Source organism: Gossypium hirsutum, chromosome A08 (assembly GCF_007990345.1).
Source record: "Gossypium hirsutum isolate 1008001.06 chromosome A08, Gossypium_hirsutum_v2.1, whole genome shotgun sequence".
Taxonomy (NCBI): domain Eukaryota; kingdom Viridiplantae; phylum Streptophyta; class Magnoliopsida; order Malvales; family Malvaceae; genus Gossypium; species Gossypium hirsutum.
The window spans coordinates 124,818,894-124,829,716 of NC_053431.1; the positions used below are offsets into that span (position 1 = coordinate 124,818,894).

Below are 10,823 nucleotides of genomic sequence, written 5' to 3' on the forward strand. Positions count from 1 at the left end.
TACTCTCCTATTAATAAACTGAAAAGAGACTATAAATAATTCTAGATTTTGTATAAAAAAACAGATATAATCATATTGTAAAAATAAAAACTATTAATTTTCAAAAATAGTTAAAATCATTCTTTTATAAAAGATATACTAACTAAATATTAATTTTTAATATTATTGGTGTGAAACTCAAAAAACAGTTCATATATATTTTATAATGATATGACACTAATTATGTTATATGTTACATTAATAAATAATTAAAAATTAAAAATATGTAAAAAAATAAAAATAAAAAAAATATTTTTTTAAAATTATAATCAAATTCGACTTTTTTCAAAAAAAATTAAAGAACAAACTGAACTGAAAAAACCAAATTAACAATATATAAACATTAAAAACTAAAATTATCATTATCTCTAAATTATTTACAATTTAACTTCTAGTAAAAAATTTCATTTATAAAATTATAAAAATTTAATTTTAATGATAATTGATCATATTTAATTTTTTTAATAATATATTTAATCCAATACTATAATAAAGCCACCTTCCATATACTTTCGAAGGAAAACAAGTGGGCAATTTGTAGGTTTATCTGGTGCTTTTAATTTTGTAGACTAATACAATCACTGGCATAAACTGTCACTAAGGGCAAGTTCTGCATTGCTTTTCGAAAATATTTTTGGCTCTAAAAGCACTTTTGAAAGAAAAGCTATGCAGAACAAGCTGTTTTTGGCTGAAATTTTTAGTTTTTTAGAAGTGCTTTTGAAAAGTACTTCTGAAACGGAGAAGTTAAAATTTTTAGCTTTTCCTCTCCCAAAAGCACTTTAATTACTTTTCACCCCTTCAATAATAGAGTACTTCTCTTTTTTTTTTCTTAGTACTTAATTACAAATGTGTTAAAATCATTAATTAAAAATAAAAAAATATTTTTTAAAATACTAATTACAAATATTTAATAGTTATATTTAAATATTTAAAATATAGTTTATATACTCTAATTAAATTTTATAAATAATTAATATTTATTGCTTAAAAATATTTAAAATTTATATTTTATATATTAAAATATTAACAAGAAATTATAATTTATTTTTTTATATTCTTACTAAAATATAATAATATTAACTAATTTAAATATTATTTAAATGTATATTTGTTACTTGATAATAACATGTCTAAAATTGACATTTTATTTTTCAAAAACACTTTTTGACAGCAATACTAAACACTCAAATTTTAAACTAAATTTTTCAAAAACACTTCTCAAAAACACTTTTCCACAACACTTTTCAAAAACACTTTTCAAAAGCATTACCAAACTAACCCTAAATAGGTTGAATTAATTTGAAGTGGGATTAATTTGGATGGTGTAAAATTAGATTTTAAGATTTTTTAAATTATTTTAAATCGAATTAATTTTAAATTTGGGTTAATATAAAGTTTAAATTACTTTAAATCAAATTACTTAAATTTAAGTTGACACGTTTCACATTGAATTAATTCAAGTTATTTTTTTATAATTAAATTGAATTACATCAAATTCAAAATTTTAAATTCGGATAAAAAAAGGGGTTTATTTTTTATTTAAAAAGAAATTAGAGACGGATTATGGAACGACAATGTTTAGTTATATAATCTTTTAGAATATAAACTAAAAATCATTAGTAAAAATTATGTAAAATAATATAAAACAACTCTAAACATTTAACCCTCAACAAACCCATTTGCAAGCTTTCAAACATGGAATACGAAAGGATTTAGAACCCTTTACCTCTCAACGTGTAACCCTCTAATTCCGAGAAAGCAGAACTATATTCGCAGCTTGATAAAGCTCCCCGCTCGAAGGGTCCGTTGCTAAGTGGCACCTGCATGAAAGTCAGCAGTGCTCTATGGTTTAAGATGGAAGCAGTTTGATTGCCGATGCGAGCTGGCTACTACCTTTGTCACTCAAGGAAAGTGGTTGGGATCATTAACTAGGTCACCGTGTTTTCATCATTTGTGCTAACTTGGGTTTCGTTTTCCGTATTGGGTTGGTCCTCTGAAGGTAGCACCCCGTCTTGACCATTTGCATGATCCTCTCCATCTTCTTTAGCTTCCCGTCCGTTGCTTTCGTGTACATCGTTATTAATTCCACCATTTTCAGCCACTGAGGTATCAACTTCCATTGCCTGGTTTGGGGACGTTGAATCCTGTTCATTGTTTTGCTCCTCGGATGTTCCCATTAATTGTTCGGAATAAGCCATGTACTGGTACATGGCTCGTGCCTGGAGAATAAAAAAAATGTCAAACTTAAGAGATACAGCATTAGAAATTATTAGGTCCTAGCACTCCAACATCTTGTGGTGCTCGTGACAGGAAAGCTATTGCTATTATTGCATGTCATAAAAAGAGCAAAGGAAACACTAAAAACCAGATACAAAAATAACAGATTCAATATATCATCAAACAAAGAGACACACCTGTTGTAATTGATCTATTCTCCCAAAAACTATGTTAGCCATCTCCTCAACACCGCTAACAAGATATGGATGCCCAATGTCATCAACATGACGTTCAGTAAATGATGTGCCCTCGTTCAAATTTAGAGCAAGATGATCAGGTCTTTGAAGCAGCCGCTGGAAAGTAGGTTGGAGTTCATAACACTGTTCAAAGAGAGAACGGCGACAAAAGACATACAAGCCAAGGCGAGCACGTGACATGGCAACCACCAATCTTCTAACATCACGAAGGTGCCCGACAAAGCGAGTACGAACAAGAGAAAGCAAAATGAAATCATTTTGCTGCCCTTGAAACTTATCAACTGTAGTAACCTGTAGAAAGGCATATTAATAAGAAATTCGAGCAATATAAGAACCTGGTACTGAAAAAAAAAAAAAGAAGCCATGAAGGCAGGCTCTTGCAAGATTACAGCAAGAGATATCTAAAGAACACCTTGTGAGAGGTAAAATCAGAAATAACTTACCTTACTTGGTGGACCAATAAAATCATATGGAAGGCATCGTCTATTGATAACATCACGAATTAGAAGCTTCTGACCATTGTAAGTTGTCAAGATGGAAATTTTATTTGCAGGGTAGCCAAGCAATCGCATGTATATATAGACACTGACAACATATTCAGCTTCGCCTTCATTTTGATAGAACCAAGGAGAGGGAGCAGACTCACCTCTCCCATGGTAGTCAGGTACATCCACTAATTGGTAATCATAGGAAAATCCAGCATTTGCTCTATAGAAGATAGCTTCCTCTTTCACCGAAGGAAGGTCCCCCAAATCCCGGTACCTCCAGTTGTAAAGTTCGGCTATACTTGGCCTGGCTCTACCCTGGGCATTAAGCTCAATGTAAGGAATACCTAGTCGAACAAATCTGGTAAACAAACTTTGATCCATATGGCTATACTTTTGGAAAGCCATATTTTTCACAACAGGAGGCAGCTGGTGATGATCACCAATCAATATGCAGCGTTTAAGTCGTGCATAACCATCCTCCTGCCTTTGGAGCAACATTGGGATGAAAGTTTCAATCTCGAGAATTTGAGCACTTTCTTCCATCAACAAGTTGTCATACTTGAAACCAAGTTGAAGAAAATCTTTTCTCTTTAGGGCTGCATGGGTACATGTCATTGCCACAATCTTTGCCTGCTTGGTCATCAGGTAATTGGCTCGATCAGCTGTTGATTTGAGCAATTCAAATGCCCTGCACTCTTCAAGCTCTTGGAACATAGTCTTAAGATGACGGAAGCAACCCTTGGCTGCCCGCATGTCTTTCTCAAATGATTGGCCAGTAAAGACTGCCTGAGGGGTGTTGGAGAAGAACTCTTTGAAAGGGAAGTGGTCTTGGACAAATGCCGGTTTATCTTCATTACCCGCACACGCAGCAATAAATTGCTCCCAGCGTGAATATACATGGAGCAACCAAAAATATCCAGCAGTTTCACAAGTATACCCTACATCTTCGGGAAGTTGTAGTGACCTTGCAAACCTCTCTACCTCACTAAGCAGTTCCAGCCGTCGAACAAGCATTGCATTCACACGGCCCTGCCTACTGAAGTCCAAGTCAGTTGCTAGCTCTTGCTCACCCTGACCAAGACGAAGAAGATAGCGAGCAGGCACATCTCTCTGCAACACAGTAACATAGACCAAATAAATTTGCACAATGTATTGCTGAATTTTACAGAGCATAAGCTTAATACCGGATGGAGGAAAGAAGAAATTGCATCCATTAAAATGAATAACATACCTCCATTATCTTCTCAAAAAGGTCATTCAAAGCTTGATTAGAATGAGTAATTATTAATGTTCTCTGGGATGGGCAATTGTGATAGAGAACATTCAATATTTGCACTGCCGTATCAGTTTTCCCCGTTCCTGGTGGACCCACAACCATAGTTAATCCAGGCTGAATACCTGATATGATTGCTCCAATCTGCACAAAAAGAAAGGGAGGATTACAAGTGGTTCAAAAACCATTCCAACATTTATAAACTCTTAACTTATGATTAATATTAGCCAATCAGCACCAGCTCTCTAGAAAAACCTCTCTTTGCTTCTAGTCGTGAAGAATTAACATTTCCCGACATATTCATGATAAATTGAACTGCAAGATGATAATATTTTCTATGAAACATTCTATTTCCAAAAAGAGAAAATGGGAAGACAGGAACCAAGAAAGAAACAAATAAATTGAAAACAATAACTCATCATAACAAAAATTTTCAATTACTCCATTCCTAATAAAGCTGCACTATTGAAACAATTCTCCAGGCATAATATACTGAACGACTTTTCTATTTTACTAAAAGTGAGAGCTCTTCAGAGAATGCAAGAAAAGAAAAACAAGATGAATGAAATAAATACAAAATTCATGGAATTATCAACTTTTCTCAAAAGATGAAGAATTGAATTCCAGGACCCTAATTACATATCAAAGCTAAAATATTGAGTAGTTTGCATGCATCAAGAAGTAGTCATCATCTACTAGATTTTATGAAATAGATACCTCACTCACTTTGATATCTTAGGTGGTATTAGCATATAGGATCCCTAGATAACTAATGTGGTGTTAGCATATATGTCGCATGCAGCTAGAAGTCCACAAATTATCAACACATTAGTTATTGGAATACAAAACCTCCCCTCCCCAGTTATCTATCTTAGAAACCAGAAGATAACAAATCAAATTACATTCCAATAAATTAAAAGAGTTGGCTGAGACCTGAGTAGGTGTAAATCTAACAGAGTTCTGTTTTGGTTGATCTTGAGGATAAGGACCTGGGTCAGGAGGGATATATGCTTCAACAATTAGTTTTTCTTTCTCAACACAAGCATCTACCATCTTGGCATCATTGACACCAGTATCAGATCTTCCATTTTCTGATGGAGCATGAGTATCACTTTTAAGTGACCGAGGAAGCTTGATGCGGAATGGTGGTCTTGGATCCAAAGTTTCCCTACCATCTGAATCAACAAAGCAAACCTAAAAATAAAACAAGAGAAGGTTTCAGTACTCCCAGAACACATCAACTGCAATAGTAAAAGTAGAAACACTGATCAGTACCTGATAATGTGAAAAACTCTCTTTCAGATGGCCTGCATTAAGAAAAGTATCTTTGAAATCCACTGTCTCCAGAAGATCAGGCATGTTTATCCACTGTGCAGCAGAAGGATGCCCATAGCCCAAAAATATTTTATGCAACCAATCAGGAACAATACAATATTCATTCATAAGATCTCTGATAGACTCTAAAATTGCTTTGAAGTTATTTTCCTTAGGCTTCCTCCTCATCAACACATTGAACGTCCCGTAAACATCTTCAGCACCTTTTTCAGCAATGTCAGTGACATCCATGTGATACTGTGCAGCATCTAAAGCAACAGTCACAGTTCTCAGTTCACCTTTTGGTGGCTTCCATTCCTCGCGTTTAGTTCTTCCACTGAAATCATTCATGAGAGTCCCCTCCTCATCACGAATCTCAATAATTTCACATCCTCGTACATACTGCAGACCAAGCTTCTGCGGCACACTAGCCTTAGCCTCTTCCTCTGCACTTAGAGGTTTAAATGAGGGGCTAATAGATAGCAAAAATAAAACATCATGCTCCTTAAGGGCATCCCATTCTGATCTTATTTGTGATTTATAACTAGAAATGCTGTATGTAATCGCTGCAGTTACAGAAGCAGGCTTGACTTCTCCAATATTTGGCTGCTTTACCTCAGTGATCTTGAATTCTCTAATTGGCACAGCCATTCTTGACCAGCCACGGAAAGCAGTTTCTCCCTCATTATTGATATAGGAAAGAAGGTGAGGAATGGCTTCCTGGATGTCCTCACGAATTTCATAAGTAGACTCCAGACGGAAGAGATTGAAATTCCTTAGAAGATAATCATGGAGTGTTAAGAATTGCAGGTTCAGCTTAGGAAGAGCGAGACAACCTTCACCAGAGTAATTAATACTCGGCACAACACTTTCATCCCACATAATCTGCTCATTTGGGTAGAGAGGAAGAGCATTTATGGCTTCTTTTTGAGACTGGTGCTTCTCAAAAAAAGAGACCATAACCTCAATAAGAAAATCAACCCTGTCTGACCAAGGATCTTCATTTGAAACCAGTTTGAGCTGAAAAGAAAATTGGTAAATGCATTATGGAAATTGGTTATAGTAATGGTAGTTTCGTTAACAGACAGGTGAGCATGCACTGCAAGCATATCACCAGCTAAAACTCAACCAAAAAATAAAACAAGTTATGGTCCTAGCTGAATAAACAATAAAGCAAAGAACATGGCAAAAGCTAAAATAAGGATGTACATCATCTTGTACCAGACGAAGCAAGAAGGTCATGAAACTAAAAGAACAATCCAAGCTGTTCAATGTAGTATAACCTGAGTGGATCTCCATCACTCATTAGACCAAGAAATCAAGTAATATATATACTTCACTCAACTAAGCTACCACGAAACATGTTGTAATAAATGCATTCACAAGAGAACTAAAATTACAACCCATAAACAATGATGACACTACAATAGTTGCGGTGAACATCTCACAAAACTTCATTCTCTGAAAATCCTAGTTTCAAATTAAGTACCAAAATATATAATGATAATAGCAAAAAACAAACAACTTCACAACCTACAAACCTTAGAGCAAACCAAGTCCTTTAATTCTTCAGGAGAAAGTACAGACAATTTCTTTGAGAGATCCACCCGCTTGTGTATTGCACCAACATTGGCCAGTGCAAGTTCTTGCAACTACAAGTACCACAGAAGCAAAAGGAAATAAAAGAGTTAAAATCTGGAACCTATGAACCGTGAAGATAGGAACTTTCTGCTAATTAGACGCATAAACCAACCGCCAATGACAGACCTTGGGAACTTTCTTAAAAGCAAGCAGTTGGAAGGATTGAAAACGATCATAATGAGATTGGAGCACCTCATCATCCGTCAACTGAGTGCCAACATGATCATTTATCTCAAAATTTTCATAGAACTGTAACAAGTCCACAAGTTGTGCAAAGAGTTTCCCTTTTTCATGTCTATAAAGAGCACTTATATGGCATTTGGCAACTACAGCTACATCAGCCACAAGAGGCCTCAGATACCTGTACCACAAAAGAAAATCAGAAATGGAAAAAGAAGACAATGAAGAGAAGGTTCAAAGAGTACTAAATAAGCAGATGAACAAGGAGTTCAACATGAAACAATAAGACATTTGTTAACCACCCCCTTTTTTTCCCCAGAAGATGCAAATAAATAACCAACAACAAAAGAAAAATAAATCAGTTAAAAGCTAAGAGGATAGGATCCTGTTGCAGGGCAATGATACCTCCTTGTTGGCAGCTGACTCAATAAATCAATGAGAAACTCCATAAACCTTTCACAGTACAAAATAGAAGCATCATCAACTTGATCGAAAATACTAGAAGCATTAAGCTCATCATCTTCACTGACAGGATTCTTCTGGGTAAAAACCTTATGATCAAGAACCTAAGTAACATGAAAAATTGGCAATTAATTGCTGCAAAATCATTGAACACCAAACCCCCACCCACCATGAAAAAAAAAAAAAGAAGCAACTTATTCTCCAGCATAGTACCTCAAGAAACTCTTCTATCAGATTTCTCAAGAAGTTAACTTCCAATGAAGATAAGGGATCAAGATGCACTCCTAGCTTCTTGGCATCATCAGATTCTTTCTTTATCATTCTTTTCCATTTCTTGATCAAATCTGGATTTAGACAAAGTTCCATCTACGGAGAAATAATAATGATGATGATGATGATGAGAGAGAGAGAATAAAATATCCACCAGCAAAAGGAGACTGCAAAATACAATTCATTCAATAAAATCTTACCTGAAAACGACCATACAACAAACTGTGCCAAGATCGCAGACTTGCTAATCTAAGGACAGTTTCCCTGACAATTTCATCTTCCAAACTCTGTCTCATTCAGCAGGTACAGCATTACAAAATTGATAGTAGCTCAAGAATGCAGTTCTATGTTTACACATGTATTATGAACTATTGCTTATCATCTTCAGCTCTATTATACTGTTTTAAGGTAAGAGAGTATGCAAATCAAGTTCTTCCATTCAACTGTCTGAGGTTATATTCCATAGGAGCAAATATTTGAGAGATGCATGAATTTGTAACATCCAAAAGCATTCACTAAAATGAATACTTAGGTACTAGATTACCTGAAAAGCATTGATCATGAAAACCAGATAATTCGTTTTCTCTGCAATGGTTAATTCTCTTCCCTGCATCCAAACCAGTTATCAAAGATTTAGCCTATTTGTCATCAATTTCTGAACAAAGAATACTGAAGTACTACATCTAGTGCTTTTTTTTGAAGAAAAGAAACAAATATTACCAGATTTATGAGATCATACGTAAAAAGAAAATAGCATGTAGAGTTCTTCTGTACCATTAGACACTTCCTTGAATTAATTCTACCTAAAAGAGATAGCAATACAAACCTCCTTAAGCCGAAGAACCCTCTCAAGGAATCCTGTGAATACATCCTTCCTATCATAAAAGCATCCCCAAGCAGACACATTCTCTCGAAACTGCAATGTTCAAAGATAAATTGTCAAAAACTGCTCATTAAATTACCTCATGCTGCATATGAAATTTCTTTTAATCTGAAAAGGAACATTTCATAAACTAAAACTTAGTGCATTCAGAATAGTTTCATAGGCATCAGTCTTCAAAAGGGGTTCAATACAGTCTGGACGACAAATATGCCAAAGATCATTAAAACAAAAATCCCTAAGGTTCCGATGTAGTTAAAACTGCTGCAAATGAATGTTGCTTTTTACTTGATCTTCCTATGAAGTTACAAAAGCCAAAGGCAAAATCATAATTGACAAAAAAAAAAGGAATATTATCAACAAAATATGTCCTACTCCTACTTCTTTTATCACCAACTCTAACATAGATAAATGCAAAATATAATTTGCTTAGAATAAGAAAGAAAAAAAAAAGTCGCAAAGCAACAAGCAAAGAGTAATTCAACAAGTTAGATCTATCAAAGTTATTTAAAACAAATTTAATTTATTTAAAAAAGGGCTTTACCTTCTCATTGACCATCAAAATCATGGACATGACATGCTCATACGAAGCCGTCTCAGCATCAAAATTCGGCCATAAGTAATTCTCCAAATACTGACTAACCTCCAATATCATAACCCTCTGCAACGGCACAGTTTTCCTCTGAGACTTCCCTTCAGACTTCACCGTAAGCTCGGTCTCATAAATCTCCTTAACCAGCTGAGGATCGAACGGCTTTTCAGGCTTCGAACCACCGCTCTTCAGCCAATTCGCGGCTGCTATTCTAGTCAGCTGGTCCCGCTGGATTTCAGACAAAGTAATAGAGCTCGGAAGGGATGAACTGTGAGGAGGTTTCGTTTCCGGTTTGTCGGCTAACTCAACCGGGTACTCCGCCACATGGTGGCGCTTGAAGTCGTAAACGCCGGTTCCGTGAACCTTCGTCATTGAAAAAAGTTGAGGAGCTTTAGGGTTAGGGTTAGGGTTTTTCGCGGCAATTTACAAAAGTTGCGAAAAATGAAGACGAATTTGAACTGGAGAAAAACAGGGATTAGCCGTTGGATCTGCTGAAATTGTAATGCATAATTGGAACAAAGTGTTAAAACTTAGAAGGCTTTTGATTGTGAAACTTGAAGTGGGGGGTTTGTGAGGGGTTTTGGTTGAAGCTGAAGATGAAAGTGAGCGCCATCTCAAGTTTCACCCCATAAATCAAATTTGTTTCATTTTCTTTTAAGAAATGGCCCAAAGGCCCAAATCACAAATATAAATGTAAATTTGGTGGACTTAATACATTGACCTTTTGTAGAATTGGATCTAAACTAAATTATCTGGTAGCATTTTGTTAGCGACTGATAGACAATTCGCATTACAAATTCACATATCCACCGGTATTTATTCCATTTTTTTTTGTGTATTTAGATAATATTCGAATTTGGGTTTTAAAATTATTATTTGTTACGGATTTAGAGAGGATACGAATATTCATTATTTAGCCCCATATTATTTATTTGGATAATGTATGCGAATTCAAATATCATAATTAGGTGTTAGTAGTACTGGGCATATAAATAATTATTGATGTACTTGGACACATCGTAGCTTGAACCACCACCGTTGGTTTTATACACAACTTATTTGCAAACCTGCTACCACTTGAGGTGTGTACCTTTAATTGTTGAGGTCCAGGTCAATTATCTAAAGGACGACACTTTGAAGGCAATACTTTTCATAGAGGAGTCAATTCCCCCCCTAAGTTGTCTTCCAAGTGTTGTCCTCTGGGCGACCA

The 10,823-nt window shown here is 35.1% G+C and overlaps 1 protein-coding gene across 2 annotated transcripts; it reads right to left on the reverse strand.

The window, feature by feature from the left end:
• Positions 1–1,554: 1,554 nt before the first annotated feature.
• LOC107928342 (RNA helicase aquarius) lies at positions 1,555–10,264 on the reverse strand. 2 transcript variants are annotated; one of them, XM_016859530.2, is made up of 14 exons: positions 9,566–10,264; positions 8,968–9,057; positions 8,686–8,748; positions 8,342–8,428; positions 8,085–8,237; positions 7,815–7,975; positions 7,356–7,590; positions 7,130–7,240; positions 5,550–6,608; positions 5,208–5,468; positions 4,233–4,418; positions 2,957–4,111; positions 2,454–2,804; positions 1,555–2,258 (listed from the first exon to the last, which is right to left on the reverse strand). In XM_016859530.2, exons 1-14 carry the CDS (start codon positions 9,983–9,985, stop codon positions 1,968–1,970), a joined length of 4,623 nt encoding a protein of 1,540 aa, XP_016715019.2. In that variant the 5' UTR covers positions 9,986–10,264; the 3' UTR covers positions 1,555–1,967. The 2 variants fall into 2 exon arrangements, with proteins under 2 accessions (XP_016715019.2, XP_016715020.2); XM_016859531.2 differs by lacking the exon at positions 8,968–9,057 and having other exon boundaries at positions 9,566–10,236.
• Between the last annotated feature and the right edge of the window lie 559 nt (positions 10,265–10,823).